Source organism: Dryobates pubescens, chromosome 13 (genome assembly GCF_014839835.1).
Source record: "Dryobates pubescens isolate bDryPub1 chromosome 13, bDryPub1.pri, whole genome shotgun sequence".
NCBI lineage: Eukaryota > Metazoa > Chordata > Aves > Piciformes > Picidae > Dryobates > Dryobates pubescens.
The window spans coordinates 26,535,521-26,548,094 of NC_071624.1; the positions used below are offsets into that span (position 1 = coordinate 26,535,521).

The 12,574-nt window shown below is 60.3% G+C and overlaps 1 protein-coding gene across 2 annotated transcripts in view; it reads left to right on the forward strand.

The window, feature by feature from the left end:
• The window catches only part of HIP1 (huntingtin interacting protein 1), a 44,024-nt gene extending 33,877 nt beyond the window's left edge, over window positions 1-10,147 (forward strand). For both annotated transcript variants that reach the window (XM_054166489.1, XM_054166490.1), the window contains exons 6-31: window positions 518-594; window positions 877-938; window positions 1,036-1,176; window positions 1,705-1,762; window positions 2,407-2,482; window positions 2,820-2,951; window positions 3,617-3,714; window positions 3,897-3,969; window positions 4,328-4,511; window positions 4,612-4,700; window positions 4,787-4,903; window positions 4,992-5,093; window positions 5,821-6,015; window positions 6,159-6,306; window positions 6,454-6,540; window positions 6,658-6,765; window positions 6,968-7,104; window positions 7,215-7,325; window positions 7,439-7,497; window positions 7,632-7,725; window positions 8,100-8,200; window positions 8,329-8,434; window positions 8,525-8,648; window positions 8,870-8,931; window positions 9,497-9,608; window positions 9,936-10,147. In XM_054166489.1, the coding sequence (XP_054022464.1) occupies window positions 518-594; window positions 877-938; window positions 1,036-1,176; window positions 1,705-1,762; window positions 2,407-2,482; window positions 2,820-2,951; window positions 3,617-3,714; window positions 3,897-3,969; window positions 4,328-4,511; window positions 4,612-4,700; window positions 4,787-4,903; window positions 4,992-5,093; window positions 5,821-6,015; window positions 6,159-6,306; window positions 6,454-6,540; window positions 6,658-6,765; window positions 6,968-7,104; window positions 7,215-7,325; window positions 7,439-7,497; window positions 7,632-7,725; window positions 8,100-8,200; window positions 8,329-8,434; window positions 8,525-8,648; window positions 8,870-8,931; window positions 9,497-9,608; window positions 9,936-9,946 (2,664 nt within the window). In that variant the 3' untranslated portion in view covers window positions 9,947-10,147. The remainder of the gene's footprint in view (window positions 1-517; window positions 595-876; window positions 939-1,035; window positions 1,177-1,704; window positions 1,763-2,406; window positions 2,483-2,819; window positions 2,952-3,616; window positions 3,715-3,896; window positions 3,970-4,327; window positions 4,512-4,611; window positions 4,701-4,786; window positions 4,904-4,991; window positions 5,094-5,820; window positions 6,016-6,158; window positions 6,307-6,453; window positions 6,541-6,657; window positions 6,766-6,967; window positions 7,105-7,214; window positions 7,326-7,438; window positions 7,498-7,631; window positions 7,726-8,099; window positions 8,201-8,328; window positions 8,435-8,524; window positions 8,649-8,869; window positions 8,932-9,496; window positions 9,609-9,935) is intronic.
• The last annotated feature ends 2,427 nt before the right edge of the window (window positions 10,148-12,574 follow it).

Genomic DNA, 12,574 nt, shown 5'->3' on the forward strand with positions numbered 1-12,574 from the left:
CTCTCATCTGTCGTGACCTTCCTGCAGCTACCATCAAACATGTCCCAGGCTGCCAGGGTCCAGCCTTAGCCTGGATTAAAAGTGGCCTCAGGGCCTGATGGTTTTGTGGCTCCTTGGAGGCATTTGGGCTGGGCTGGGAATTGAGGTACTACAAGAAGCAGTAAAAGATCCCCAGCTTTGGGATGCACGTCTCTCCCAGGTATCTTGGATGGGCTGAGGTGGAAGAGGCCATGAAGCTCTGGAGTGGGCAGAGCTTCTGGGGACCTTTGAGCTTTTGGGCCATGGGTGCCTCCATACAGGCCCTCTGGACTGGGATTGTTGTGATCACCTGAGACTCAGCAGACCTCATCTTAGCCCCCATTACCCCCCTGCATCACTCACTTGCCACATCCAAAGAGCCATCCCATTCTCTTGCACCAAGGCTGCCAGCTAAATCTGCAACTCTGGTGCTCCCAGAGCTGTGGCTGGAGCAGGAGATCCTGCAGAACCCTTTCCCAACTCCTGTTTGCCCACACAGAATCCTCGCTTCCCTGGCAATCTCCAGATGTCCGACCGGCAGCTCGACGAGGCAGGGGAGAACGACGTCAACAATTTGTGAGCGTGGGGCAGGGGTGGGAGGTGAGGGCTGGGGGTGGCTGCAGGCAGGGTGGCAGGGTGTTTCCCAGCCTTACAGGCAGCACCACCAGCTGGGAATGGGACCTTGCACCTTCCTCCCAGCCCTGCCACAGGTGCTGGGAAGGGGCAGACACCCTGTGCGGGGTTGATGCATCCACACCAGAGCACCTTCTCATCACTCTGAAGTGGCATCTGGCCCAGGTTGAGGCCCATGGGTGGTGGCAGGGATGCTCCTCAACCATCCCCATCCCTTTCTTCTAGTTTTCAGCTGACAGTGGAGATGTTTGACTACCTGGAGTGTGAGCTGAACCTCTTCCAGACGGGTAAGCTCCCACCCTGCCCTGCCAGAGACTACATCTAAGGAATCAGCTCTGTATCTGGGGGTGGTGGGCCACTGATCCTGTTGCCCCTTCCCTGCAGTGTTCAGCTCCCTGGACATGTCACGCTCGGTGTCGGTGACAGCCGCGGGGCAGTGCCGCCTGGCGCCTCTCATTCAGGTGATCCTGGACTGCAGCCACCTCTACGACTACACTGTCAAGCTGCTCTTCAAGCTCCACTCCTGTGAGTGTCCCCAGCACCACTGTCTCAGGCAGGGAGTGGACACAAAGAGGGACACAGGGGTCAGCACTCCGCTCAGGCTGGGCTATGCGCTTCCCCCTTCTCCTTCACGGCCTCTGTAGGGGAGTGAAGGGAGTTACCAGGGCAAGGGACAAGGACATGCAAGCACTGGGGGACTGAGCTGTCCTGGGAGCCTGCCCTACCAAACTCTTCTTGGCTGCAGAGTCACTGCCCACCAGAAGCACTCCCAGGCACTGTCTGCAGACTCCATGTACCCCAAGACCTTGTGTAGTGGTGGCAGCTGCCTGAGCACCAGCTCACTGCCTTTCCCTGCCCTGGGGGTGTCTGGAATGAATGTGAACCCCTTCTGCAGCAGGATGCTGAGCCCAGGGCATCCAGACCCCAGAAGGAGGGTGGCCATCTCTGGGGAAGATCCATCCCCACATGGCTGTGCCAGTGGGTTACCCCCTGATCCGTACCCCTTCCTGGCATGGAGGTGCCTGCTGACGTTTCTGCTTGCTGCTTTTCCAGGTCTGCCAGCAGACACACTGCAGGGCCACCGGGATCGCTTCCTGGAGCAGTTCAGAAAGTGAGTGCCCATCCCAGTGCCAGCAATGCTCCTGGGGTGCTCACAGGGCAGAGGGAGCGCAGGGGGATGCCTGAGTCCTTGTGCCAGGGCTCAGCAGCTGAATGATGGAGAAGGGGAAGTGCAGGAGTCAGTCTTGCTTGGGGCTCTGAAAATCCAGCCTGCTTTGACCTCTGCTTTCCCTGGAGCTTCCTGCAGGACGCTTGGCTAATGCAGAGCTATTGAATTACCAGGCACCAGCGTTATTAATTCTAACGAGGCGTTCAGCTGCTGCTGGCACACCCGAGGGTTTCAAACCCTCAAGCCCTTTAATTGCAGCTTTAAATGTTTACAGTTTACAGCTGAGTTGCTGAGATGAAAGTCTGGGGACAGGCTGAGAAGCTGAGCGTGGTGGGGGGTTGTCAGTAGGGAGACCCCAGGGATGCCCAAACTGGATGTTGGGTGAGCAGAGTGGAAAATGGGACATGAGTCAGTAGTGTGTGATTGCAGCCCAAAATGCCTCTCACACATGGCCATCCCCTTGGGCACAGTGTGGTGGCCCCCTGACACCCTCCTGAAGGCAGCTGAGGGGTTGGAGCTACCCACTTTTGGGATGGGGTGTCTGGGTTGGACAAGAGCTATCCCTAACCACTCCCTGCCCCTCGCAGGCTGAAGGACCTCTTCTACCGCTCCAGCAACCTGCAGTACTTCAAGCGGCTGATTCAGATCCCACAGCTGCCAGAGGTGAGCCCCTGTGGTCCCTGGTCCCCAGGCTCACCATCTGACTGGGAAAGTGCCCCAAAAGGACCCCTGCCACCTTGCTTGGCTTTCTGGGGCTGGTGGCAATGTGGGGCTCATCCTTGAATCCCTCCCTGGATGGAATCCTGCGGGATGGAGCTGAGATCCCTCTCACAGCAACCCTTAGCCCTTGCTGGGATCCATCCTTGTGCATTCTGGCTCCATTCCCATGGCTCTGGGCAAAGTCAGCTCAGCATCAGGAGAGGATGTTGGCCAGCCATGCCCAAAGCCCCGTGGCAATGCTGGTCCTTCCCAGCCCTGCCATGCTGCCCTCCCTCACCAGAACCCTCCCAACTTCCTGCGTGCCTCGGCGCTCTCGGAGCACATCAGCCCTGTGGTGGTCATCCCTGCCGAGGCGTCCTCACCCGACAGTGAGCCCATCACAGACCTGGTGGAGATGGACACAGCCTCACAGGTGAGCCACCCTGGCACAGCCCATGCCCCCTGGGCTGTGGAGAGGATGGTGAGTGCCCTTCAGCTCCAAAACTGGGGCTAGTTCTCCCAAACCATGCTACGATAGGGAGTGAGACAGCTGGGATGGCCTTGGATGCTTGGGGGCATCACTTCAGGGGACTGTGTGGGTGCTGGGTGTCACATATGGGTGCTGAGGAGCATGACTGCAGGGAGCCAAGTCTGTGCTGGGTGTTGCAAGTGGGTGCTGCTAGGTCTGAGCCAGACTGAGTTCATCTCACAGTGCTTCTCTTGGTGGTTTGGTGCCCTCCAGTGCTGGCTGGAGATGTTCGGTTTCCCAGCACCACTCCTCAGCTCTGAGTGTTTGTGTTAGGTTTTCATGCCCTTCTCCACCAGGGGTTTTCCTCAGGCACTGAGTGTTTTAGGAGGGGAAGGGGGGTGTGGTGACATGCTTGGGGGTCTTCTGGGGACAGACAAGAGATGCTCCATGTTCAACACATTCAAGGCCCTGGGAGCAGTGGGAGGGATCCAGCCTTGGTGTCCAGGCAGCAGGAGCAGGCAGCAGCCAGCATGTGGGGCTGACTTGGTGGTGCCACCAGGGACGTGGAGGGGATAAGGACTACCAGGGGATGGTGGGTTCACCCCAGGTCCATGCTGCTGTCCCCACAGAGCCTGTTTGACAACAAGTTTGATGACATCTTCGGCAGCTCTTTCAGCAGCGACCCCTTCAACTTCAGCAGCCAGAATGGGATGAACAAGGATGACAAGTGAGCAGTCCTGGAGGTGCCGGACCAGGAGCTCCCTCCCTGGTGTGGCACTGCAGCCACCTGCCAGGCTCCCATGGCACAGCAGTTGCAGTGGCAGAGGGAACACTTCTCCCAGAATTTGTCCCCATGGCACCAGCATGGCTGGTGGCACTGAGGATGCATCTGGTGTCTGTCCTTCTCAGGGACAGGTTAATCGAGCAGCTTTATGGGGAGACTGCAGCCCTGAAGGAGGAGCTGGAGAACTTCAAAGCTGAGGTGGGTGACACTTGTCTGGTGATGTCATGCAGTGAGCACCCGTGTGGCAGTCCAGGGGCAGGATGAGACCTGGCAGCTCACACTGGGAATTGGACTGGTGGGGTGCTAGCTGTACCCATGGGTGGGTGAGGTGGAGACCCTGTCTGTCCTGCCTTGTCCCCAGTGGGTTCTTCATCCCTGGCACAGCCCTCCCTGCCCATACGAGGGTGTGCCAGGATGGGGGTGGGGGCTCCATCCCTTCCGGGCATCCGCAACATCTCAGCTTGCTGCATTTGGGGCTCTGAGTGATGCTGCCCGAGGGGTGGGTGCCAGCAGGTGCTGGCAGGGGTCAGCATCCAGCGGCGGTGCCGCCCCGCAGAGCGCACGAGGCACGGTGCAGCTGCGGGGCCGTGCCAGCGAGCTGGAGGCCGAGCTGGCCGAGCAGCGGCACCTGAAGCAGCAGGCCCAGGACGAGAGCGAGTTCCTGCGCACCGAGCTGGAGGAGCTGAAGAAGCAGCGGGAGGACACCGAGAAGGCGCAGAGGAGCCTGACGGAGATCGAAAGTGAGCAGGGAGAGCCGGGGTGAGGGTGAGCCCCCGGTGGGTGTGTGGGGTGGGGGTTGTCCTGGCTGCTCACCTCAGTGTCCCTCTTGGTGCCCGGCAGGGCGGGCACAGGCCAACGAGCAGCGCTACAGCAAGCTGAAGGAGAAGTACAGTGAGCTGGTGCAGAACCATGCGGACCTGCTGCGGAAGGTGGGCTCCCTGAACTCTCCCCTGATATCCCCTTTCCCAGCCAGCCCCCCGACAGGGTTGCTGAGCTCTCTCTCTGCCCTCTCCAGAACGCAGAGGTGACCAAGCAGGTGACGGTGGCCAGGCAGGCCCAGGGGGATGTGGAGCGGGAGAAGAAGGAGCTGGAGGACTCCTTCCAGCGTGTGAGTGAGCAGGCACAGAGGAAGGTGAGTAGGGACGGGAAGGGACGCCAAGGATGGAGGGTGGGCTCCCCTGTGGAGCACCAGTGCCAGCAACCTCTCCTTTTGCCCACAGTCTCAGGAACAGGCAGAGGTGCTGGACACACTGAAACGTGAGCTGGCAGCCAGCAAGCAGGAGCTGCAGGTCCTTCAGGGCACCCTTGAGTCCAGCACACAGGTGAAAACCCAAGGGTGGTCACCACCAACCCCACCAGCATCCTGGGATGGGCAGCCTGGGCGAAGGGGAGGTCTGTCTGCTGTCATGATGCTTGGGTGAGGTGTTACCCACCTTTAATGTGATAACCAACTCCCTGTCCTCTTCCTTCCCACATCAGTCATACCAGGGGGTTTAACACTCCCAGGTGCAAGCACATGCAGAGTCTCCTGGATCATTGATGGCTCTGCCTGCTGCAAAGCCCAGACAGGGACTGTGCCATTACATCACCAGCTTTTGTGTGGGCTTGCTGCTGTGCCACAGGGTGTTTCATGGCTGTGGAAGACAGCAGGGCTTTCCAGGTTCATTGTAGAAGGCAGAAACTGGCAGGAAAATGCATCTGCCCATCCCTAGGTTGGCCAGACACGCTGCAGCAGGGTGGGGATAGGACAGACCCAGCAGCCAGCACCCTTCATCCGCTCCTCCATCAGGATGCTGCAGTCATAATAAAAGCGAATTTTCACTGATAAAAGTGAAAAGGCTCCCCAGGGATCCTTAGCCAGCCCCAGGCAAGGCTGTCAGTGCTGCAAGGGTGCTGCTGGGCAGTGGGTGATGCAAGGCTGTGACCTGCACCAGGCTGCAGTGCACCAAGCAAGGATGGGCAGGGTGGCCTGAGCCTGGACCATGAACAAATCCCCAGACTGGTGTTAGCCCTTGGCACAGTCAGAGCCGCTGTTTTGTGCCCACTCAGGTGGGAGCAGAGCAGAGCACTCGGATCGCAGGCCTGGAGCAGGAGAGGGACAGCCTGAGCCGGGCAGCAGAGCAGCATAGAGAGGAGATGGCTGCCCTGAGAGCCGAGCTCCAGCAGCTGCAGGCCACACTCAGCCGTGAGCAGGAGAGCAGCAAGCGGGAGCTGGAGACGTTGCAGACCCAGCTGCGAGACAAGGTACCCCAGGGGCACAGCTGGTACGGGGCATCCTGGCATCCTTTGAGCTGCAGGGGTTTGGCAGAGCTGGAGGCAGTGGTGGGATGTGGGGTCGATTCCCAGCTGGCACGGTGGGGACTGTGACATCCGTGTTGGCTTGGCAGGAGAGCGAGGAGCAGGCAGGGCAGCAGCGCCTGGCCGAGGAGCAGTTTGCCCTGCTGCAGGGCACCGCTCGAGAGGCCGAGCGGATGGTGCAGGATGCCCTCAGTCGCCTGGAGGATCCTGCTCACATCGGCTGCACCGGCTCGGCAGGTGGGTTCCCTGGTGCTTGCCAAGCCTGGCGTTATCCAGCCCTGTGCTGCCATGCAGAGCCCTGCTCCGTGCTGTCCTCTGGGCTGTGCCAGCGGTGGAGAGCAGCCATGCCCATGTTTTGAGCCCTGCCCATCTGTATGCCTGCAGATTGCCTCCTGTCCAGGACTCTGGCAGCCTCTGAGTGTGTGGAGCGGCTGCGGGAGGCACATGGCAAATACCTTTCCAATCGTGCAGGTGAGAGCCAGCAGCAGCTCTAGTCATGGGGTGGGGGCAAAGGGCAGTTCTGGTACTCGTGGGCTGGGTGGGCAGCACCCACTGGGGCTGAGGTGTGTGTCTGCTCTCCCGTCACAGCCGTGGGCTCGCTGCTGCCCTGCCTGGCCCTCTTCGCCCACCTCGTCAGCGACACCCTCGTGCAGGGCAGTGCTACCTCCCATGTGGCCCCCATGGAGCCCGCCGACCGTGAGTGCCACCCGCTGGGGTGGGCAGGGTGCTGGGTTGGGCAGGATGCTGGATTGGGAAGGGGCCAAGGCAGGCAGGGGACTGGGGTGGGCAGGGTGCTGAAAGCAGGACACTGGGGCAAGTAGGATGCTGGGTTGGGCAGGGACCAGATGTCTCTGTCCCCACGTGTAGTACCCTCAGCCTCTCTTTCTTGCCCATGCAGGTCTGCTGGAGATGTGCAAGCAGTGCGGCAGCGAGGCTGTGAGCTACCTCAGAGCCCTGCAAGACCCAGGGACGGCAGAAGGCGCCGACTGCAGCCCCGTGACAACCTGCCTGGGCCGGATCAGTGCCATCGGGGAGGTGGGCGCTGGTGGGATGAGGTCAGGTCGTGGCAGGCACAGCTAGAGGGGCAGTGCCACAGCTAGAGGGGCAGTGCCACAGCTAGATGGTCCTTTCTATCCCGTCCCCAGGAGCTGCGGCCCAAAGGGCTGGACATCAAGCAGGAGGAGCTGGGTGACCTGGTGGACAAGGAGATGGCAGCAACAGCAGCAGCTATCGAAACAGCATCTGCCCGCATCGAGGTGAGGGTCACCGCATGCTACAAGGCACCCATGAGTCCTGTGTCTGCTGGGACCACTGGCACAAAGCCAGGGTGGTGAGTGGGGCTTAACATGGCCTCTCCCCCCTCTACCAGGAGATGCTGAACAAGGCACGGGCTGGTGACACCGGGGTCAAACTGGAAGTGAATGAGAGGTGAGTGGTTGCCCAGGGTGCAGGAGAGAGCTAGGCAGGCATGATGAGGCCCAGTGCCACAGATGGAGTGGTTGTCCCATGGCTCTGGGGTCTCCCTTCCCCACCAAAGGGGCTCAGCAGAGTTTGTCTTGCAGGATCCTGGGCTCCTGCACTGGCCTCATGCAGGCCATCCACATCCTGGTCCTAGCCTCCAAGGACCTCCAGAGAGAGATTGTGGAGAGCGGACGGGTGAGCCAGGGCAGGGGTGCTGGCAGGGCACAGGGCCGGAGGGGCTTGGCCAGTCAAGAGTCACCATGTACTTGCTGAGGATGTGCTGCTCCAAGTCTTGGCCCACTGGGGAATCGGCACTGGCTGCCAGGAGCTCCCGCCCCAACCCCGGGGTCTCATCCTGCCTGTGGTCCCCAGGGTGTCATGGAGGTCCCTGATCTCCCTTCCCACATAGGGCACCCTGTGAGCCGCTAGATTCGGTGCCTCTGCAGCTTCCATACATGACCTAAAGGAAACCCTGACTTACTCTGTTGCCCTGGGAGATGGGGGCTTGGGGTCCCAGGCCCTGCCACCCTCTTGGCCCCAGCTCACAACTGTCCTTTTCCCCATGGCAGGGTGCAGCATCCCCCAAGGAGTTTTATGCCAAGAATTCCCGCTGGACCGAGGGCCTCATCTCTGCCTCCAAGGCTGTGGGCTGGGGTGCCACTGTCATGGTGTAAGTGCCACTGTCATGGTGTAAGTGCCACTGTCACTGGAGGAGGGCAGGGTCCTGCTGTCCCCACAAGGAAGGAGATGAGGGTTGCAGAAGGATGCTCCAGCCCCTCTCTCTCCGCCCTCTCACAGTGACGCTGCTGACCTGGTGGTGCAAGGCAAGGGAACATTCGAGGAGCTGATGGTCTGTTCCCGGGAGATTGCCGCCAGCACTGCCCAGCTTGTGGCAGCCTCTAAGGTAGGAGCCTGGTGCTGTTAGGAGGCCACCGTTGTGGGGATCTGCTCAGCTGGCAGGGTGTGAGCGTGCCCCTTTTTGCTGCCCTGGCAGGTGAAGGCAGACAAAGACAGCGCCAACCTTTGCAAGCTCCAGCAAGCCTCTCGAGGTGTCAACCAGGCCACAGCTGGTGTGGTGGCTTCCACCAAGGCTGGGAAGTCACAGGTGGAGGAGAAAGGTAAATATGGGCTGCTGAGCATGGATTTGCCCCGAAGCCTCTGCTCTTCACACTCACCGTCTTTGGTTGGCCATGTCCCAGGTGGTCTCTGCCTGCAGCTGCCCCTTGCTCACTGTCTGTGTGCCCCATGGTGGCAGACCCTGTTGGTGGCATCAGAGCTGCTGGGGAGTCTGAGCTGGGGAGCAGAGCTTGAAGTGGGCTGGTGGTGTCTTTCTTCACAGACAGCATGGACTTCTCCAGCATGACTCTCACCCAGATCAAGCGTCAGGAGATGGACTCACAGGTAGGAGGTTGCCCCATGTTTTGGAAACACACCCAGTAGTGCCTTGTTTGGGCTTGTGGGAGGCTACCCAGGCTTGGGGAGAGGTGGGTGGGGGACTCACTGTCCAGCTGCCTGTCCTCAGGTAGCACCAGCTCATGGGGAAAGCCAAAGGTGTGAAGGGAACAGATGGGTTTGCCACATGAAGTTGGTCCTTGAGCCTTCCCCAATACCATCCTCATCATGGCACAGCAACCTCTGTCCTGTGTGCCCACTGGGCTGCCCCACAGCACTCGCCTCCACCTGGCATAGGGCATCCTGAGGGAATTCCCCTTCCCTGGGTGCCCAAATGGGTCACTCTGCCTTCATCTGCTGACACAGGCAGCGTCCACCTGAACTTTACCCCCTCCCCAGGACCTCTTGCCATTGGAGAGCTCACAGGATCTACCTCTGTTGTCTTTGGGCTCTATACTGGGGATTTAATGGGTGTGAAAGAGGGGTGCCCAGCCCAGCACGGCTCTGTCTAGCTGGAGCTCCCAGGTGCTGTGCCAGGGTGAGGGGTGGCCATGGCATGCCTGATGCCCTCCAGGTGCGGGTGCTGGAGCTGGAAAACCAGCTGCAGAAGGAGCGGCAGAAGCTGGGGGAGCTGCGCAAGAAGCACTATGAGCTGGCAGGAGTGGCCGAGGGCTGGGAGGAGGATGGTGAGTAGTGGGTTCCAGCCCTACTCTGCTTGGGAAGCTGCCCTGGGTAGTAGTGGGGCAGGATGGGGAAGCCCTGCCTGCAGTCAATCTAGCCAGTGAGCAGGAGTGGGCTTCACTCCAGCTGGCACAGACGGAGCCTGGGGACAGTTGGCACACATGGGCAAAGCTAATGGGGCCCCTGACCTGTGCAAGAGCCTGTGGCACTCACAGGGTGCTGCCAGGGCTCTGCCACCCTGTGAATCCATGGGGCCCCAGGGGGATGAAGCAGAGAGACGCTGGGGACACCGCATTGCTCCGCACCCCTTTACCCTCTCTTTGCCCTTCCAGATGCTGAGTAACGCCCATGGCAGAAGCAGTTTGCAGAGGACACCCCAGCAGTGGGGTGGGACCCAGCTGGGTACAGCCTTTTGGGAAGCCCTACAATAACCTGGTGCAAAAGCCACCCCAAGCACACGTCCTCCGTGTCCCCCCCTGCCGAGAGCTGCCTCCAGCGCCGGAGCACCGAGAGCTGCCCGGCGACACCCCAGGGCCGGGAGCGAGGCCTCGCCGGCAGGATGCCAGCCACAAACCGCACCTGTATTTATTAGAGCTGCTTGGGGTTGGGGAGGGGTCTCCAGGGGGGGTCTTTAACCCTTTAGTTTTGTTTTTGCACAGATTTTCTGAACTCTTTGAGCCGGCTCTGGCTGAGCGAGAGTGGTCGCAGGCTTCTTTCGCCTCTCGCTGCTTCTCCAGCCTTAATCCAGTCCCTGGCTTGGAGCGCACATCCCTGCCCTGGGAAGAGCCTGCCATGGTGCCAAGGGCCCCCAGGGGTGCTGCTGGGTCAGGAACCAGCTTTTGGGGTGCTGCTGGGCTTGGTGCTAGGTGTGCCCCCACCCTTTGTTGGGGGCACCGAGTGCCTTTGGCCATTGCAGGGTAGGAGGAAACGTTCCCATGGGACAACCTGGATGGTGAGACTGGAGTAGTACCAGCAGCAGTGCTGGGAGCAGCCGGTGGTGAGAAGAGGTGGGGGAGGGTGGGGGGAAGGATGCTGCTGTGAGCTCCTTCCCCACCATTCTGAGTCCCCAAAATGCCACACACACAACCCCAGAGCTGGGCTGCCCTGCCTCAACAGATCACTGTGTTCATGCCAGCAATAAACCCTTTGCAAGGTGCTGGGCGTGGGTTTGGGCAGCCGTGGTGCCACCGCACAAGCCACCAGCTCCTGGGGGTGGGAGGTGACTCTAGGGCAGCAGCACAGAGGGCTTGAGGGGCAACCAGGGTGTCTCAAATCTAGAGCACCCTGAAGCCAGAGCAAGCAACTCCCTGTGCCCACTCGCTCTGAACTGGTGCCACCCCTCTGTCCTCACCCCCCAATTTGACGCACAGGGCATCAATGCTGGCATTGCCATGGGCAGGGGTGGCTGTGGGGCTGGCACCATCTGGGAACCTTTGTGCCTTGGAGTGGGAGGCTCAAAATGCAGGGGGCTGTCTGCCAGCTCTGGCCCCCTCAGCTCGTCTCACTGTGGCAGGGATGGTGACATCAGACTGCTTGGTGATGTCCCTATCCCCTGCAGCCACTCCCATGGTCCTGCTGGTGCCCTTTGTGGGGCCAGCGTGTCCTTCCCAGCCTGGCACCATTGTTGCCAGCACCCTGCCTTCAGGCTGCTGCTGCTTCCTCAGGGGGGAGACAGCCTGACCAGCCCCTTAGGGTGCTTGGGGATGCAGGATTTGGCCTTTCTCCTTGTAGGAAGTGGTGGCATTCCCCAGTCTGGGCTGTCACCGTGTGCTTTCCCAGTGGCTGGCACTCAGAACAGTGGGACTGCCTCCATCCCCCTGCCATCACCATGGCCTTGGGGCTGCCACCCCTATGCTCAGGACAGTGCAACTGTCCACCCACCGTGCAGGGACCTGGTGTCCCCATGTCCCCCAGCCAGCTCTGCTGCCAACACACCTGGCTCCATGCCTCCAGCCTGCCAGGGGGACCTTGGGGACCTCAGGACCCACACCCTGCCACAGCCATACACTGACTCTTACTGGCTCCCTTCCGGATGCAATACCAACCATCCTGATCCTGCAGGACACAAGGAGCCCCAAAACCCTCCCTGATCTTTTGGGGGAGGTCTCACCTGCCTGGGGTACCCCTAACTACCTCAGGCCTCCAGGCTGGGGTGGCAGCAGAGGGTGGTGAGGGGGTCACGATGCTGGCAGGGGCTTGGGGATGGCAACACCACCCTCAGCTGAAACTACTACTTCTCCTTTTTGTATCTTGGCTGGGCACTGGTGGGGACAGTGTCCCTCATGCGGTCCCCAGTGCTGGTGGCAGGGGTGGCAGGGTGCCCCTCCACTGCAGCTTGGGTTGATTTCTGTTTTTTCATTGTATAATAATAATAATTACTACATTGTGTGTTTTGGATTTTTCAATAAAGCCTTCAGCCCCCAGCCCTGCCAGCTCTGGAGTGGGTGGCAGCAGGAAACCTGTGTCACCGTGGAGGTTTTGGGGTTCTGCCCTGATGGGTGTGCTCAGTGACCCCCAAAATAAATAACATGGGGAGGTGCTGTTGAGGTGACCTGTGGGATGTCTTGATAATTATGTCCCCCTCCTGGCTCTGTCTCCAGGGCCAACCCGCACATCATCTCTGTCCTTCCATGCATGAGGAGCAGGACCCAAGGAGCAGTGGTGACTTTGGTCCCTTCTTGGGGTGGGGCTGGAGCCTGTGCAGATCAACCTGCCCTCCCCCGCTGTACTTTCAGGGTCACCCTGGCAGGACTATGGCATGGGGAATAAGTGGATTAAGATGAGTGGACAGGGATGGGGAGAGGAGGACATGGGGGTCAGGATGGGGTTACCTTATGGTTAGGAAGTGGGGCACAGGGGCTGGGGTGGGAGGATGGGGGTCGGGATGGGGACACAGAGGGTCAGGTGGGGAACAGGGATGTGGACGGGAGGACAGTGGAGTCAGGATGGGATCACTCAGATCTTGGGAACG